Source organism: Passer montanus, unplaced genomic scaffold (genome assembly GCF_014805655.1).
Source record: "Passer montanus isolate IOZ18808 unplaced genomic scaffold, ASM1480565v1 scaffold95, whole genome shotgun sequence".
In the NCBI taxonomy this organism is placed as follows: Eukaryota; Metazoa; Chordata; class Aves; order Passeriformes; family Passeridae; genus Passer; species Passer montanus.
This window is the reverse complement of record NW_024374923.1, coordinates 1,408,802-1,427,461: the sequence shown is the minus strand read 5'-3', so window position 1 is coordinate 1,427,461 and position 18,660 is coordinate 1,408,802. Positions and strand designations below refer to the sequence as shown.

At 40.6% G+C, this 18,660-nt stretch overlaps 2 protein-coding genes across 3 annotated transcripts in view; both read left to right on the top strand.

Moving 5' to 3' along the window:
• SCOC (short coiled-coil protein) overlaps positions 1 to 18,660 on the top strand; it is a 702,416-nt gene that overhangs the window by 307,967 nt on the left and 375,789 nt on the right. The gene's annotated exons all lie outside the window — the stretch shown is intronic.
• On the top strand, positions 5,746 to 17,467 carry ZNF330 (zinc finger protein 330). 2 transcript variants are annotated; one of them, XM_039696130.1, is made up of 10 exons: positions 5,746 to 5,850; positions 8,540 to 8,668; positions 8,925 to 8,944; positions 9,062 to 9,132; positions 10,404 to 10,483; positions 11,721 to 11,847; positions 12,585 to 12,689; positions 15,188 to 15,234; positions 16,304 to 16,421; positions 16,760 to 17,467. In XM_039696130.1, exons 2-10 carry the CDS (start codon positions 8,549 to 8,551, stop codon positions 17,035 to 17,037), a joined length of 966 nt encoding a protein of 321 aa, XP_039552064.1. In that variant the 5' UTR covers positions 5,746 to 5,850; positions 8,540 to 8,548; the 3' UTR covers positions 17,038 to 17,467. The 2 variants fall into 2 exon arrangements, with proteins under 2 accessions (XP_039552064.1, XP_039552065.1); XM_039696131.1 differs by lacking the exon at positions 5,746 to 5,850 and adding an exon at positions 5,876 to 6,258.

Here is an 18,660-nt window from a genome sequence, read left to right as displayed (position 1 = left end):
TGTTAATGTAGTGAAAGAGATGATAAGAGAGAGCTCCTTACAATGTCAGGGAAGCGAACACTTGATGCAAAAATTCTCTTTCAGTCCCCTGAATCAACAGCTAAGCCACCCATGTTGTATGTCATAAAACAAATGATCTGTCCTTCAGCTTTCATTAGCTGAATAAATTCAGTATTTAATTCAGCCAGTGCTCAGTGCCACTGATATTAATGTCATCTAAATGGGGCTGTAATTAGACAGGAAAACCATCAGTTCATATTTGCATAAGATTTCTACAAATGAATTCTACTAAACAAGGAAAAGCCATAATTAAAGGAGAAACATTGCTATCTAGATAAGAAGTGACACCAAAGAGGAACATGTCACAGAGCTCGATAACAGAAGAAAAACATGGAACGGCTGAAACGTTGAATTTGTTAGAACAGATATTTCAGAAAAATATGGCAAACAAATATTCTACCTCATCTAGGACACAGTCCAACTGCCTTTGAAATCAGTAGGATCCTCCTACTCAGGATCTTTGCCGGCAAGGTTGTTAATCCTGGGAAAAGGGCAGAGAAGTTGAGCAATCCCCATCCCTGCCAACTTTTAAGTTTCAGCTAGACAAGGCCTTGACCAGCCTTATTTGATGTAGCAACTTTCATCAGGAGACTTGGATAGGTGACCTCTAGAGATCCCCTCCTATCTAATTCATTGTGTTATTTTAATAATATCCATTCTGGATACGAGAGAGTTTCTTGACCTCAGTGCTTGGGGCTTCAGCACAGATTTTCCATTGCTTAATCACTCTCATTTCAAAGAACTTTTTTTTCTGTATATGAGTTGTAATTCCTCTTGCTGCAGCTTGTGACTATTGCCTGTCAAGTTGTCACAGGGTACCCTTGAGAAGAGCCTAGCTCTGTCTTCTCTATAAATTTCCTTTAGGTCCTCAAAGACAGCAATTAGACCTCCTCAGCCTTCCCTTCTCCAGATTAAACTGTGTCAGCTCTCTTCATACATCACAAAACAATGTCCCCTGAACTTTGGCACTTTCCCACTGTTGTTCTCTACCTCTCTCTCTCTCTCTCTCTCCCCATGTGGCCCCAGGTTGTAAAGTTTCTTACCCGTTTGCTCTTGTGCCAGAACAGGCATTTTGCTCACCCCTCTAACTCAGCACAGACACAGTAGGGATAGAAACTCCACTGTCCCATTCCAACCTTTCATTTTGCCAGATACAGCACGTTCTTTTGGCCTCCTCCTATGGGACTGGCTTCTCCATTTCCTGATCACCTTGGCATCTCCTGATCACTTATGTGAATTACTCTCATATTCCGTGACCAATTAAAACATTCACATTTTTCATTCTCCTCTGCCACATCCACCTGACAAGCCTCCAGCACTGAGAGAAAAATTCTTGCCATCAGTCATCCTCTGTCTGACCTTGATTTTTTTTCACCTTTTTCATTTCTGTCACACAGGTGCTGCCATTTATCAGACATCTCCCTCCTCTTCCCAAACAAAGCCTCCCAGTGTCACCTATGCAGCAAATATATCACTATGTGTCAGCCTTTTGATGGGATCAGAGAGAAGAGAAACAAGGTAATTTATGATATTGCAATCTCATAATGGAAAAACAATACTAATAACTTGCCAGCAGACAAGTTATGTCTCCATAACAAAAAATTATAGCTTCCCCCTTATGTTACAAAATGAGTAACTGATTAGTCTTGCACTATCCCCTCACCTCAGAATCTTAATTAATATACGGTAATTAACATATGATGGCATATTAATTGTGCACATAAATCCCAGTATTAGCTTTACTGTATATCTTTCATCTGAAAAACAAAATAAAAAGCCCCAGTAAGACACCATGGTAAAAATGCTGTTCAGTATTTTGTTGAAGTCATGGAAGAAATGTGAAAAAATGCAACTTGAATATCATAGGAAAGACTAATAGATCTTAATAAAGAAGCTGACAACTGAGTGAGCTCCCTGAATCAAGACTCTGACCACTTAACAGCAAAATTTCTCTTTTTGTTTTATCTCTTATCTTTCTTCTTTTCCCTTTTGATACATACCACAAACATTGACCAGACAAAATAATCATCTAGAAATTTCTGGGGGAATGACTTTTCAGGGCTAAGATTAATGACTGCAAGCATCAGGTATAATAGCAGGGGGAAAAGAAAACATACACAAAAAATCTCTACATCATCTAATTCTGGGATGCCCATTTTAAAATATTATATTCGAACATGCCCATTCAGTAGATGTCACTAAAGATTTTTGCCTCAAGTTATTTTCTTTGTTTCCCATTTCTTTATGTAGGTAAGTCAACAAGTACAAATGTCTTCAGACAAAATTATCTTACAAAAATATTGACATGACTTTTAAGGTCTATTGCTGCAAGGCCAGGATTTAAAAACAAATTAAATTTGATGTATGCCATTTCAAAGGTCATTTAGAAAGGTGTATGCTGCACCTATTTTACAATGCAATCCCCAGGAAGCCAAACATCTTGAATGCTGCAAGTAGACATTGCAATAATTCAGATAATTATGGTAATAGGCAAGTAGGCAATAGAGGTTTAAATAGATTGGAACAAGCATATTATTTAGAGAAAAAAGAAATTTAAATTAATTCAATTAGAAGTAAATGACAACAACTCAGGTCAGTATTTATTTCAAGTAGAGAGATATGCTTTCTTGTATTTTTAAAGGGACTGAGATATCACAGCAAAAGGCAGTAAAAATATTTCATTGTCATCCAGTATAGTCCAGTGTCACTGCATATGAAGGTCTTATCTGTCCCAGAATATTGCCATTCTGATAGAGGCTGTGCACACACCTAATTTCCTGATTTTCCTTTCTGATCTCTATAATTTTCAGCAGTAGAAGTGAGAAGGCATGAATCCTTTATTATTGCATGAGTAATGTAAGGAATAAGTAAATGTCCATTCCTGAAACGTGCTCTCACAGCAAAGGAAGAATTTTTATGAGATGAGCAGAGGAAGAAGTGAGCAGAACAACCCTGAATATGTTCAGTGTCCACGTGAGCTGGTACGCAGTGCTGCAATGGCACTACTCAGCTTTGACTCTGGAGAAAGCAAGCCCACCTTCCCTCAGACAACTGTTTGCAACACCCTTTTACTGAATTCTTCCCATTTGAAATGTGAATTTACTGCCTTAAAAATATGTATCTGACCAGCAATCACTATGTAATCCAGAGTGCCACTGCTCTGCCTTGCCACATAACTCTGAGAGGTGAACAAAAAAGAGAGCGAGGTGGAAAGAGATTGCTCAAAATTTCTTCGTTCTGTATCCAGGAGATCCATTTAGTTTTGAGAGATTCTGATTCATTAGCATCCTCTAGCCCTTTGTATAGGCAAAACTAACTTTGTGAGATGCATGATGACACGGTGGAGTGGAACAGAAGAGGAAACCAGTGCATGCTGCTGCAGGGTTATGCCTTCAGCGTGGGAAGACCAGCGGCTCTGCTCTCATTGCATCATTTAGCTTACAGAAGTGACTTTCACTTTTCTCTCTAGTGACCTCAGCGCAGGTAGATCAGCTCAGGGTTAAGGCAATCACCAATGTGCTGTCTTGACAGCTCTTGACTAGACAAATGCCTTTTCCAGGCAGTGTAGGGTGGCCCTCACCTCTTATCTTGGCCAGCCAGACAGTAAGCATTAAGTGAAGACGTGACAGTTCTGATCCTCTGTCAGGTAATATGGAATGATAACTGTTCAGAGACACACTCACTGCCCTTCCACTGCTTCTCGCACAAAGTAACTGAAAACACCTTATAAATGAGGCTGACTCTCATTACTTTCTACATTTTCCTTGAAACAAGTCTGTAACAACTCCCCAGAGACTAGTCCAGTACTGCTAATGGAAGTTCTGTAAGCCCTAAATTGGCTATTCTCATCTATTATTTTTTTAAATTCATTGGTATTACAGCCCTAGGCCACTCTGTTGGTTCTGAAAATGTTTTACTGCTCATGAGTGAAGTGACGAACTCCTGCCATCTAGAGGGTGGTTGCTGAAACATATTTGAGGCAGATAATGTTTCACGGGGTAAAATAAAACCAAGATAAAAATCTTAGCATCTACATATCTCCTTGGGACTTTTTCTGGAGTTCTCCTTCTTTTTCATTCATGAGTTTATGTAAAAATGCCCAGTCACATCTGTGCATATGTAACAGTCCTTTTTTCAACAGTTCCATTCATTCATGAAAGCAGAGTAGCTGACTAGGATAATGATTATAAAATAGATTAAAACTTTCTGTTTGTGTTGTAACCAGGTGCCCACAAAGGAGTAATAATTAGCATTGACTCTGTGATTCTCAGAAGGCTGATCAATCACTTTATTATTCCATACATATCAGGAAACCCATCGCCCTTACAGAAAGTCACAATACAGATGGACCCAACTGGTCCTTGAATCCAAACCCATCACCATTGGCCAATTAAGAAATCATCCTTTGGTAAACAAATCTCCATAACACATTCCACATGTGCACAACAACAGGTGCAGCAAGTGAAGATAAGAATTGTTTATCATTCTTTTCTCCATCTTCTCACAACCTTCCCCAGGACAATGCCTGGGAAAGTTGTGCATTGCTCTCTGTGGCCAGAGAGCTGCTGCCACGTTTGTATTCTTTTCCAATGCTATAACATTTATCCTAATTGTGTTCTTGCATTCATGGTTGCCTAAAACAGACTACAGTGGTCACAAGCAGAATACAAGAATATTGGTGATTAATGACATTCATTAAGAAAAGTGAGACTTACACAAAAACTCCTCTAACATCTCAGAAAATATGGTATTTTCTACTTAGGTTTTTACTTAAACAGTGTGACTGACAATACTGAAAAATTATTTTTCCACACACCTTCTCATGAAGAAGAAGCATCCAGTTTAGTGACCACCAGGAATTTTTTTTTTGTTACTTATTAAACAATAATGCTGTTTTCTGTGCATCCCACTGACCCTGCTGTGAAGATCACATCTTGAAGGAAAAGAGTGACAAGTAAACAAATTGTTGTGGGAGAATCAACAACTGCCTCACAAAAGTTAGGAGGGTCTTCCTAGAAAGGCAGTGATGGCCCATGAAAACCTGTGTGAAAATCACATTCCATGACCAGAAGCCAATTTTCAGGAAGCATTACATGACCAAGCACAATGTGAAGCAACACAACCACCTCACTGCAGCGAACTGATGATCAAAGCATACGAAGCAATGCCCTGGATCTTACTTACTTATATGAAATATGTACCAAACCCTTTCTAGGTGAAAAACCATGAAATACAATGGAATGCCATCCGTGCACTCATCTTCCACTAAATATCTATGCAATACGCCTTCTAATGATTTTCACAAAGGGTTTTTCAGGCAATATCCATTCGTGACAGTGACTTGCATAACCTCAGAGGAGACAGAGCTGTGTGCAGTGGTTTTATTTTTAATAGCATGGGTATAATTTCTCTTTTTAAGCTACATTGCATTCCTACCATTTAGGTTAATCAATACTTCATTTTAAAAACAGCTCAAGTCACAGATGAAAGATTTCAGAGGTAACTTTTCAGGTATCCACTACAACCACAACTAATCGCTGTGATTGCTACGTCCAAATTCAGTTTCTTGACAAGTGGGAGCAGAGGCGCAGTTGCCTCGAAAGCAAACACGCTTTTTTGTTGAGGCCGGGCCGTGCGCTGGGCGCAGCACCCACGCCAGGGGACGCGGAGGCCCGTGAGGGGCGAGGGGCGCAATCGCGCTCAGAACGTTCCCGCCGGGCGGCGCGGGCCGGGCGGGCAGCGCTCCGCGGCGCACCGCCGCTTCCGGCTTCCGCGCGGAGCCCCGGCCAGGTTGGAGCGGGGCGGGAATGGGAACGGGAACTGGAATGGGCTGGCGGGAGGGCCCGGGACGCTGAAGGGGCAGTGGTGCCTCAGCGGGGCCAGGCTAGAGGCGCTGAGGGTCTCGGTGCCGGGCCCTCGCGGCTTCCATGCCCGAGCCAGCGGTGCGGTGTGCGGCTCCCCCGCAGCCGAGTGCCGGGAGCGCGGCCATCCAGGCTGGCAGGCTCGGGTGCTGAGGATGAGGGAAGGTGCACACGCCGGGAGCTGTGCGCGCCTCACCCGCAGCCTGGAGCGGATCGGGCCGGCTCCCGGCCCTGGGGAGGCAGTCGGCCCGAGGGGAGCTGGGGAGAGCCCCGCACGCCTGGGCGCTTACAGCACAGCAGCCCTCAGCGCAGTTTTTAGCCACCTTGCTTTTAAAAGGTGGAGTAAGTCATGGGCATCACAGTGCTTGGAGAATGGTTTTTGCATTATTAGGGTGTTCAGTTCATGATCCTTTTAAGTATGAACTACTATTAATATAGTTTAATTTTTATTTTTAATTGTAGTTTTGTATGAGTGATGAAACAGATTTTGGATATGTATGGAGTGAAAGCTGTTTGATGGTCAAGCACAAGAAACCTCGAACCACAGAAAGCCTCTTCTGGGTGTTGGGATCTGTGGCCTGACAAGGGTAGCACACAAGGAATAGCCTGTTCCAGCTGTTCACCATGTCTGTCACAGCAGGGTGGGCAGTGTGTCACCAGATAATGGGGCAAGGCACTGTCCTGCTCAGCATAAAAGATCCAGAACCTGCTGGTGGAGTCAGGGTGTGTCTCTGCAACCTCACCGAGGACAAGAAGCTGTGACTTCAGCAGAACTTAGATGCCAGGCATTGCTAATGCACCTCACATCACAACCACCAGCTGAAATACACCAGGATTCTTTGGATGTGTAAATCTGGAGGGAAATCTGTAGTCTTTGCCCCTGGTTGCCTTGGCAAATGACACAGCAGGAGAGTAACAGGAGGTGAAAATTTACAGAGTGGAACACAGTGCTGGGGAACCAATATTCACATAGCAGATTTTAGGGGTTTTCCTTTGAACTGTTCACCTCACTCCTGCATAGCCTCCTGACATCTGAGCTCTGCTCCTTGTGCCACAGCATCTGCCATTGAGCTGGGGAGCCACAGGCACTCCCACAGCTGCTGCTGTGACTGAGGCACAGCACCTCACTCCTGAGGAGGAAGCTTCAAATGGAGAAACAGCCTTTGTGCAGAATGCTCCCATGCAGGAGCTCCAGTGCTCTGTAGGGCAGCACACTCGTACCCTCTGGGGCTGAGGGGGGAGCCAGGCATGGACCTACAATTCTTATTTTCGGTCCTTTAGATGCGCTTTTCTTTCCCACACACCCCTCAGGGGTGTGGACTGCAGACAGAATCCACTGGGTCTTTTCTGCCTGAACATCTGGTAACAGTGTGCCAAAAGTGCAGGTAGAACACTCTCCAGAGGCATTTGAGTACTAATTAGTAGTTTCAAAGGAGGTGATATTCTGCTTTAAAAGGAATTGAAGGTAGACAGGGTTTATGCTGTCATAATTTCTGGAATCAACGTTGTTAAGCTCTAGTTCAAAAATTACAAAGATGGTAAATTTCTTTAAAAATTTGAGCCCAGGACAAAGACAACAAACAACCTAAATGAAAGCTCAGCAGGAAAGAGTGATAAGAATATTGATGTACAGGATATTGTTATTATTGGATGGTGTTTGAAAGCATGGATTCACTCAACAGCTTTGCTGAAGGGACCTGACATTGCATTTCTGTTGTTACTTAGTTCAGTGCAACTTTTGGAAAACTGTCATCTAAAATTTCCCATAGCCTGTGTCCTCAGGAGGCGCTGGGGCAGTGCTTTTCATGAAAACAGTTTGTCATTTTGGTGCTTTCCATTATGAGGGAAAGTGAAGAAGTCAAGGTATAAATACTAACCATTAGATTCTGTTGTTAAATCAGCATTTGAGTGGTGTGAAAATTAGTGTGGAGCCTGATATTGGACTCCCAGTGTCAGAAATGTCACACTCTAGAATAATGACAATTGCCAGCAGGCAGCACAGCAATATAATTTTGACTACAAAATATGACACTAATGCAATTTAAACATGGTGCAAAGTGCAGCAGCACAAGAAAACTGATTTATGTGTGCTATCAAAAGCACATTTTAGTATCTGGTCAGGACAATATATTTCTGTGTTCAGGAAAGTTAGGAGTTTTTTGTTTATAAGACATTTTGAATGAAGATACTAATTTTTCTTCCAAGTTGAAGCTGCTAGAATTGACTGCCTGTTGATGCTGCAACTGTCTTTACAGATGCTTATTAAACAGGCAAGGCAAACCAAGACCAGAGGTCCATCACAAATAAACCTACAGATAGTAATGGTTTCATTTTTTTAAGGCAAAACCCTTCAAAGAGAGTTAAACACAAAGTTCAGGAGAGCAAAGTTTTCCAGATCACAAGTTTCTCTATGGTTCATCACATGGCTCTTCCTTGTGGATTGTCCCCTTATTCTGCATTTCAGAAGAAACTTTCAGACAAGGAAGTGAATGGAGATGAAGCACAGTTAATGCAGGAACTGTAAAATCCAGGTTTAATGCTGGATGTGCCATGTGTGTCATGCATTTACTTACATAGTTTTATGTGCATTGATTCCATACCTGTTTTTCCCCCCACAGAGAGTAAACATGCCTAAAAAAAAGACTGGTGCTCGTAAGAAAGCCGAGAACCGTCGGGAACGTGAGAAGCAGATAAGGGCTTCACGAGCCAACATAGACTTGGCCAAACATCCTTGTAATGCTTCAATGGTAAATCAACCTAAAGTATTCTCTATTAAAGTACCTAATTTTTAATTATGTAAACCTAGTGATAACACCTTGAATGCATTTAATACCACTAGAATGACATTCTTCCTACTATCCTATTTAAGGTTACGTTTGCACCAGACAGAATATTGATTAAAAGGTTTGGATGCTAACTGTAACTCCCTGTGGTGGTCTGTACATTTTATATATTTTACCTAGAATGAAAATAATTAACATGTGTTTTATTTCTTCTCTATAGGAATGTGATAAGTGCCAAAGGTAAGAATTTTTACCCTTCTAAAACCAAGTTTATTGTTTCAGACATTTTACAGGTATTTTTAATGCTTTATTTTAAAGCTTAATACTTTCTTTTTTTTTTCACCTCCATGTGCCTAGACGACAGAAGAATAGAGCTTTTTGTTACTTCTGTAATTCTGTTCAGAAATTGCCCATTTGTGCACAATGTGGTGAGTAGAAATAGTGAACAAAAACAAGCTGTCCTCAGTCCTGTTTGTGATGTTAAACTCTCAGTATCTGTGTTACAGTAGTTTTATCTTAAAGTACCTCTGTGATGTGGAGCAGGTTCTTTTGAATCTGCTGTGAATATCCTCCTTGAGAATTGATCTTCCTTGATCAGTATATATGCCTCTAACCCCTAGAGGTTTGCAAGCCTGGATCATGGCTTGTCTTCTTTGGAAAAATTTGTCTCACTTCCTTTTAGGTTTGAAAAATCTGACTGTTTCTGTAGATTGACCACATGGAGCATTGTTTATAACAGCAGCAAAACTAAAAAGCTCTGACTGCTAGCAAGGCACCAATAAATACTGCTTTTCTAGGAATTATATAATTTCTGATCAATTCAATATTAATTAAAGCATCAATATATTATTCACCTTGCATGGGGTTGTAATGTAATATGCATCTCTTTTTATTTATGTGGGCTTGAGGGCTGATGCTTTGAAATTAGAAGAGAAGGATTCCTGGTGACAAAACTGCTCACAGTGTGAGGCAGTGTTGTCACCCTTTCTGTCTCCTTTCTGTCACCATGCAGTGAAGTACTAAAAACGTGCTCTGTCTTATGGTTCATATCTGTGTGTTGCATTTATCTTAATCTGGAGTATGTTTTTAGAGGAAAAACATTGCTATCAGCAACCATAATACTATATTGAGACCCCGGGTTTTCCAAATGAAGACCATTAGAGCTGTTTGATGCTTAATCAAGCATTGGGGACTATAAACCAGCAGCATCTTTGTTAGAGGAGCCTGTGAGGGATGGGAGCAAGGTAGCTCTGTTGCAGTGCTCCACAGCCAGTAATGCCCCCACCACCTCTCACTGCCCAGCTCAGCTGCTTTTATGGTGGGACAGAACTAGCAGTGGTTTTAAACTTAACTCTTTAAGGTTTCATTGCTGGTCTTTAACTTTAGTTTTGACATTTGAAATTTTTGCCAGTGCCTCAAAACACAGAGCAAGACCAGTATATTGTCTTATTATCTCAGTACAGGGACAAGAGATTGGACTGAAAACAGATAATAATTAATTTAACCTAATGAAGGTGTGAAGGTGGGTTGCAGAATGCAGCAATAATGCAAACATCTTTGCTTGCATTATTTTTACCTAGATTTATGGTTAAGCACAAGCATTTAGTTGAAGTGCTGTTCTTACATAAACATGCATGCCACTTTTTAAAAATTTTATTTTTACGTAGTTTTCTTATGGTTGCCTTTTTATTTTAAACAGGAAAAACCAAATGCATGATGAAGTCTTCTGACTGTGTTATAAAACATGCTGGTGTGTACAGTACTGGACTAGCTATGGTGGTATGTATACAAAATTGCAGCCTTCTTTGCACTATGAGGATATTCTGTGCAAATCTTCCTGGAAAAATGATAAAACAGATTTATGGAACAATGGCATGCACCATACCAAGTTTGGTTTTTCCCTTGCTTTTCTGTAACAAACTGATTTTTCCCTTATACTGAAACACCCAAATTTTTAAGTTTTAGATTCAGCTCCTGCAAACTCCAGCACATGTCCTGGATGCTAATGGATCTGTGTTGATGGCAGGCCCTAAGCACATGCATGAAGAGCACTGGACCCACGTGCACCACAGAAAATTCCCAGCCTTCATTAAAATGTAGGATTATTCTGCAGAAACCTGCAGAGTTTTGTCGCTGTTGTCTTAGTACTGCAGAGACATCAGTAACACAGAGAGGAATCTGTTCCACTAGAGGGGAATTTTAAGGAACAAAACCCCTCTTTTGGGCTCTTAATTAGAGATAATCATAGCTTCATGTCTTTGAAGTTTTGTTCTTTTCCAGTGTCTGCATTCTGGAAAGCAAGGTGTGACCTGTCACAGCCTCTGGATTAAATGGTCTAAACCTCTATCCTGTTGCTGCCTGCAGCTGGCCATCAGCTGTTCTCAGTAACACAGCCAGCCTTTGCATGCTGGTGTTCCTGAACTTACCCCATGCACTCACTGATGCAGGACTGAAAACATCAACACTTAAATTTGGATTCCTCGTTGTTTTCTTAGCTTTGTGTGCATGTAATGCACATAGTAATTAGTTACCTATGGGCTAAGAGGGCTTCTTAAATGCTACAGTTAAGGATAGCTGAAGCAGAGATCTTATAATTTAATCAAAATAAATGTAGTGCTCTAATCTAGTAGAGTTGAAAATCCAAGTGAGTGATTTCAGCTCTAAGAGTCTAGAGGCATTTTTCAGGTCTTTGAAATTTCATTTTTGCCAGAACATTGTTATCATTTATGGATCCCAGGTTTCACCTGGAAGACACGATTTTCCATGTGCAAAGTGTGTGATAAGAAATGTAAAAACCAGGACTGAGATAGGTAACAAAATTATTTTGCAGAAATGAAATAACAAACAAACATGAACTGTGGAGCAGCTTGGTTGGAACACAGGTTTGATTCAATACTCTTCACTCAGCTAAAGCAAGCCCATTGAGAGAATGGATACTAGGATAGATTGAGGATTATGGGATAAGTCTCTCTTGGTATTGTAGAAGTCCTGAGATGATATCTTGCTGTGATTGCAGGGTGCAATCTGTGATTTCTGTGAAGCCTGGGTGTGCCACGGGAGGAAGTGTCTCAGCACCCACGCGTGTATGTGCCCTCTGGCAGACGCAGAATGCGTTGAGTGTGAAAGAAGTGTCTGGGACCATGGTAGGTTGCTCACATTTAAAAATAAGTACATATAAATTACACTTCTTTCCTTGCATTTCTTAAGTGAGTGTACCTATATTCTTAACATAGCCTTTTTAGTCTTCACTACATTAGTCCCTGCAGTATGTTTGTTCAAAGCCAAGATTCTCCCCGTTTAAAAAATAGTCATTTTACGTGAGGAAAGTAAATGACCTGCTCAAGAACATACAGTGCTCAATTCAGGGATGATTATGTAATCTAAATTATAATGTTTCTATCAGCTTAATTATTCACATAATTAAGCACTGCATCAAATTGCCAACAGTTTTCTGCCATTCTTATTCCATTCTTCTGCACTAGCACAGGTATTTGGATTCCCAGTTGCTTAGGAAACCATGCTGATGTCCTTTTGTTGAATCTTTTAAAATGTTTATTTCAAGTGTGTATCAGAGCTGAGTGGAGAAGACTGGATGAGAGTGTGATCTGATTTGAGAAAAACAATTAGTGCTACAGTCAAATTAAAATGAAGAAAAGTACTAGAAATAATACTTGCTTTATAGTTATGCTGTCTTATATTGTAGCATAGAAGGTATTTTTCAGTGTAAAAATGGATGCCAGTATCTAATTTACGACCTTGAAGCATTTGTCACAGAATGTAGAACTGGTCTTCAAGTCAAAACTACTGCCTAAACTGTTTGCAGAGCAGGACTTGATGCTTCTGCCCATTGTTGATTATTTTGCCTTGATAAATCTTTCAGGAGGCAGAATATTCGCCTGCTCTTTTTGCCATGATTTCCTCTGTGAAGATGATCAGTTTGAACATCAAGCCAGCTGCCAGGTTCTGGAAGCAGAGACATTTAAATGTAAGTTAGTTATTCATAATTCCTTTCGCCACAGCCGAGCAGACGCTCTACTTGTTTCCTTTGTGCTCCAGAATACTCTCCCATCACCTTTCCCAAGCAGATTTTGCCACCCCTGGAGGGAAGGGCCTGTTTCCTGTACACTGGCTTTTGGTATCCAGTTATCCAGACTAGTACTTTTTTCTTTTTCATGGCCCTTTTTCCATTCCAGAGCATATCTGGCAGTTGTTTTCCTGCCAGGCTCTTACAGGCCTCCCATGTGAAGCTGCCCTTGCAGGAGCCAGCATTCTCCAAAGTTGCACTGTTGGCAGTAGCAGGACTGCAACAAAACAACTGGAGCTGCTGATGCTGCTTTTTCACTCCACCAAGCTCTGCAGGCAGAAGGAGCTTTTTGTTTTCCACTCTTCTGACCCAGTGATGAACTAGTTCTAGATACCTGTTCCTCCTGGAAGAGAGCTGCCCTAAACAATGCTACCTGTCTAAGTCTGGCTAAACCTTCCCAGGTTGCTGTGGAAGGCCTGTGTGCTGGTGAAAGGTTAGCAGCTGCTCAAGTCCCGAGGAAGGCTGTGACTCAGCAGTTGTCATCTGATTCAGTGAGACAGGGTGAGCACAGAAGGAAGTGACAAAAATAGTCCCAGAGCACGATTTCAGTGTTCATTTCCTCACTGACCAGTGGACTGTGGACATGTCTGTTGGTAGTGTATCAAATGCTGATACATGTTCACTCTTTCTGGGTAAAGAACACTTTATGTCCTTTTGAACTTTGATTAATTGTGTGGATAAAACTGCTGTTTGTAAGGAGACATGATGGCCGTGCGTGACATTGCTCACTCATTAATCATCTCTGGCTGAAACAGGGTATCTTCAAGGGAAATTAAAAAAAAAAGAACAATAAAACAAAACAAGCCAAAACTATGCATATTTGAAATAACAAAATTTTTCTAGCAGCATTTCTTGCCTATCCATTAAAAATTATTTGATTTGTCACAATACAAGCATTTGTTTGTCCTTCCCAAAATTTACATGCATGTATCTTGACTATTGCAGCATTTTCAGTTCTTATTGTAGAAATTGCAGGTGGTCTTTATCATAAGGCTGTTTTCCTTTGAACTGACTAATCTCTTGTCCTAATTGATTTCTCCTGGTCCAGAATATTTGCGATGTTAATATTTTAATCAATATCTTTAGACATCTCGTATCTTCTTTTGACTTTCCATGCTTTTGTTCCTAGACAGCTATTTTTTAAGTCTTGCATAGCTTCTCTTGATGTATTCTGCCAGAATTCCCTTGATATATTTTGACGGAATACATTTTCTTCCTGCATAGCAATATTGAGGCAGCAACAGCTGTTCCATAAGAGTGTTTCTTCAATGATTGTTGGAAGCTCTCAATTCACAGATGTGGCATCACATCCTAAATAGAGAGAGAGTTTTTTTGAGGGTTTTCACTGTGTTTTGTGGCACAGAGCAGACTTGATAGAGACAAGATTTTTGTCAGTGAGGTAACAAGATTATAAAACCTGTACTTTTAAAGAAGACCTGAACTTCAAATGTGGTCATGCAATTGTAGTATAAATCCATTTTAGCTGTGAAAAAGGTGCTGTTGCTTTCCATCACTATCTGAGAGAGGTTTTTGAAGTGCAGGTACTCAAAAAATGATGAATTCAGTATCAGCATTTCCAGTTCCATCTTTAAACACGCCATAGCTCTAAATCCCACATCTGTCCTGCTCATGTGGAGAACTCATGATACTTATTACTTCAGATTGAAAAACTGCTGTCACAGAGTTTAGACAAGGAGGAAAGGAATGAGTACTTGCACAGAAACTGGTAATGTACGTGTTACTGCTTCTCGAGGAGTAACTATTCACCAAACTTCATGTTGCACCAATTCCTCAGGGTTTGCCTTTACTGTACTCCCTCTAGTGGAATAATAAAAACAGTTTGAAGCTCAAGACAAGTTAAATTTTGGTCACTGATTCTGCTCTTTACAGCTTGTGTGTCAGCTCCAGTTCTTTAACACAGATAGACTCTTTTATGAAGTTTTGTGCAGTCAAGTACATTTCCAGAGGATATGACAGAAAATATAGAATGTAACAACTTTTCTATGTTTTGAAGTTTGCAGGCTTAAAGTGTTCTTACATCTCTAGCACTCCTTCATCAGAATGCTGTGAGAAAAGGAAAAGCAAGATGAGACCTTAACCCCAAATAGGTTCTGGAACTTCAGGTTTTAAAAGTTTAGAAGCTCAAGAAATAGTTAAATGCTTTTCTCCTCTTTAAATTTCTTTTTTTTGTGTCAAAGTGAGGTTTAGAGTTAAAAAAAACCTAGTAAAATGGTGCTGTGGGGTAAAATGATTGATTTACATTGCCAGAGTACAGTTGTGTCAGGGAATTAAAAAAAAATGCCTCAATTATGGTATTGCATACTTTTACAAGGTTTTAAAAACATGACAGGTCTGCAGTTTCCAAGTCCTGAATTTGTCATACTGCTTTTCTCCAACAGGTGTCTCCTGTAACAGGCTGGGGCAGCATTCCTGCCTTCGTTGCAAGGTAAAGAGAAAAGACAGTTGTGAGGAGCTGATTCTCCTAGGCCTCCAAGGCTGGTATCAGGCTTTGCCACATCTTCCTTTCCATGATTGAAAGGAAATTCATACTTTTGTATTAGTTTCTGTAGCCTGGGGTCAAACCTGTGGGGGACAAAAGGTCTTTTTTCTGTGCTTGCCTGTTCACCACAAGACAGTGTGAGGTGATCTTCACCCAGCCCTCTTAGTTTAAGTTGGGCCTGCAGCATGTTGGGGCTTTAAAAAAAACCCAAGACAACAAAATAAACCCTTGGTCATTAACAGAATCCAAGGCTTTGGAAAATGCTTTGAACCAGTGTGGAACTGCAACAATCAGAAAAGTTGTTATTTTAAACAGTTAGGTGATTATCTGACTAGAAATCGCTGCATCCAAAGGAATAATCTCCACAGCTAATCCAGTTGTCCATATGAACAGGCTGATTTGTTGACATTGGGCTTATGTTTTTACACACTCAGAAGTATAAAAAGCTCCACCTGCTTCATCATCAGCATTGCCCAGATTTCTCCAAGTGCTGGTTCATTGCCTGCTCTTACTCTTCTTATCTTCCATATGTTTTCCATGTACTTTCCCATGGCATCAATGACCTATTCCAAATAGTTCCTTTTTCCAGATATTTTCACTGCACCCTGGTGCTTAGCGTGTGAACTTCCCATCTCTAATTCTTTCCTTCAGGCTCCTGCATAGTTTTGTTCTGGCATACATCTCATTATGTTTATTTAAGCTTGTCAACACAAACCCAAGCTTGCCAGGCTCCTTGTGGGCAGCACTGCAATCCAGCCCTGGATTATGTTACTTTCTCTGCATGTTTATTGGCACTTTTATTCAGCCTCTTCCCCAGAAACCCTGGAACCACGTTGAGCACAGAGTGGTTCCTCTGTGCACAGACCCCATGTCCACTGCAAGAGAGACCTCATTAAATTTTAATCCCAGCCAGAAAACCCTGCTGCTGTTAGACACATTTTTGCTTGCTTGTTGTTGAAGAATGTGCTTCTGTGATTAAAATACTTGGCCTTTGTACTCTCCCTTCAACACACAGGCTTGTTTTTGTGATGATCATGTGCGAAGTAAGGTTTTCAAGCAGGAAAAAGGGAAAAAGCCTCCTTGCCCTAAATGTGGCCATGAAACTCAGCAGACAAAGGATCTGAGCATGTCAAGTAAGCCAGTTTCTCTAGCTAACAAGCCATAAAAATGCCATTAGTGATTAATGTCTACCTAGGAGCACTGAGTAAAGTCTGGTTACATTCAATTGTTTTGCACAGTTTTGCTTCATTTGTTTTGAGAAAAACTTTGTGTTTCTGAGTTCTGGAATTGAGCAGTCTCATTCTTAACAATTAATTAATTCCAAGAAAGTGAAAGCTTTTGTCTAGTTTGAGATTTTAGTTGTGGAATAATGAAAAATAATTGCCATTTAAACTACTCTTCAAGTAGTGAAAAAAAGATAGAAATGAAATGTTGGATTGGTGGGAGTATGATGATTTTTCTTTGGCTGCAGCACGTTCTTTGAAGTTTGGCCGACAGACTGGAGGAGAAGATGCAGATGGAGCTTCTGGTTATGATGCTTACTGGAAAAACCTTTCCTCCAGCAAGACTGGAGATACAGGTGACCGTGAGGATGAATATGATGAGTATGAAGCAGAAGATGATGATGAAGATGACAATGATGAGCGAGGGAAGGATTCAGATTCTGAGGCCACGGATGTATTTAGCCATTTGAATTTAGGAAGGACCTATGCGAGTGGGTATGCACATTATGAGGAATCAGATGATTAAGTGCTGGCTTTGGAAGGAGCCAAGCAATGCTTCACTGAGTTGTGTACATGCTGGTAGGATAGCTCTATTGGGTACTTAGGTATCAGAGTTAGAGAGCAAAGAGTGTGGGACTTCTGCAGTAACTCCAAAGGACATTTTTTCTGTAGATGAACTGATTATGTGTTTGGGATTGGGGGAGAAAATCAGGGTATTTTTATTCCCCTAAACAACAGAATGGTTTTGTTCTTGAGTTACTGAGTATAATGGTTCAATACCATTTTCTCCTATCAACACAGGAATGTGGGAAAGCTGTAGCTGTTGCTTCCGTTTGCTCATCAGAAAAGAAGTTATTTTTTACAATAATTTTGTTAACTGATTTCATACATTATGCAGTGGTGGGCTGGTGACTGCATTTTCTTTGGTCTGCACAATAAAAATCAACTGCATCTAATGAACTGTCATAATTATTGATCTCCCTTGAATAGCTGGAAAGCAGATTGTGTACAAAGTGTAAATTGACACTTAAATTGCTTCCTTGTTTATGTCAGTATGGCAGATCAATGTAGTTCTTTGTGTATTTGCACATCACCTTTTCAGTATTTTTATTAATAGATATTAATTGGTGAGGCTATATATAGTCACTGTAAGACTACCCCAGATAATCAAAACTTTTATGGAAATAAAATGTTGGTATCCTCTCTGCCACAAAAATATGTAAGGCAGCTTGCCATTACATGAAAAGGAGACTGGTTTCTTCTGTACTAGCCTTCATCTCTTTTCCTTGCATATGATAAAAAAAAAAATTACATAGGAAACAACGCTGTATGTGAACTGGGAAGGTGAGAAAACACAGAGGGTTCAAAATGCTGGGTCCAAATACTGTTCTGTGCAAGCCTGCCAGTACAAGGCAAACAATCAGCACTTCTGATCTGAGAAGGTGACACCTACAGAAGTGTTTGCAGTGGTTCTGATTTGAAAGTGAACATGTTAATTACCCATCTACAGATCTAAGTGATGGCATTTAATTTCCCTCTGTAGGGGAATGTTTTACAGCAGACAGATCATGATACAAGGGCCACCAACCTGAAGTGTTTCTCAGGCTTTCTAAATGCCATGCCTAAATGGAAGAGAGCCCTTTTTGTTATCTGTCAAATACCTGAACTGATTATACCATTACTTGCTTTTGTGGTGTTTCTCTACTCTTTCTAAAAAGCTAAAGGTCATGTGTTAGCAGAGCATACCCTACTGAGAATAATTTTTAATGATAAGGTTGCCAAATGAACATTTTGTATCAAAACAGGATTGGAAAACCTGGTCTTGATACTTTCTTCCTAAATGCATCTCCTACCAGATGCATGAAAGACAAGAGCTGGAGCCCACCCAGGACAAAAGCAAGCTGCCAGAGAGCACAACTTGGTTATGGCAGCTGAGGGAGAAACTGTGTAGGAGAGAGGGGCACAACTGGTAAGTGCATGCCTTCAGAACTGGAGAGGAAACAAGTCAATGCACTGTCTGAAAGCAAATCCCCTTCAAACATTGCAACATCCAATATCATGTGCAACAGCCTCTTTTAAATGATGTACCTGAGAGATGATTAGTCTTTGTCATAACCAAACTTTAAGTGATGGAAGCGGGACACCTGCC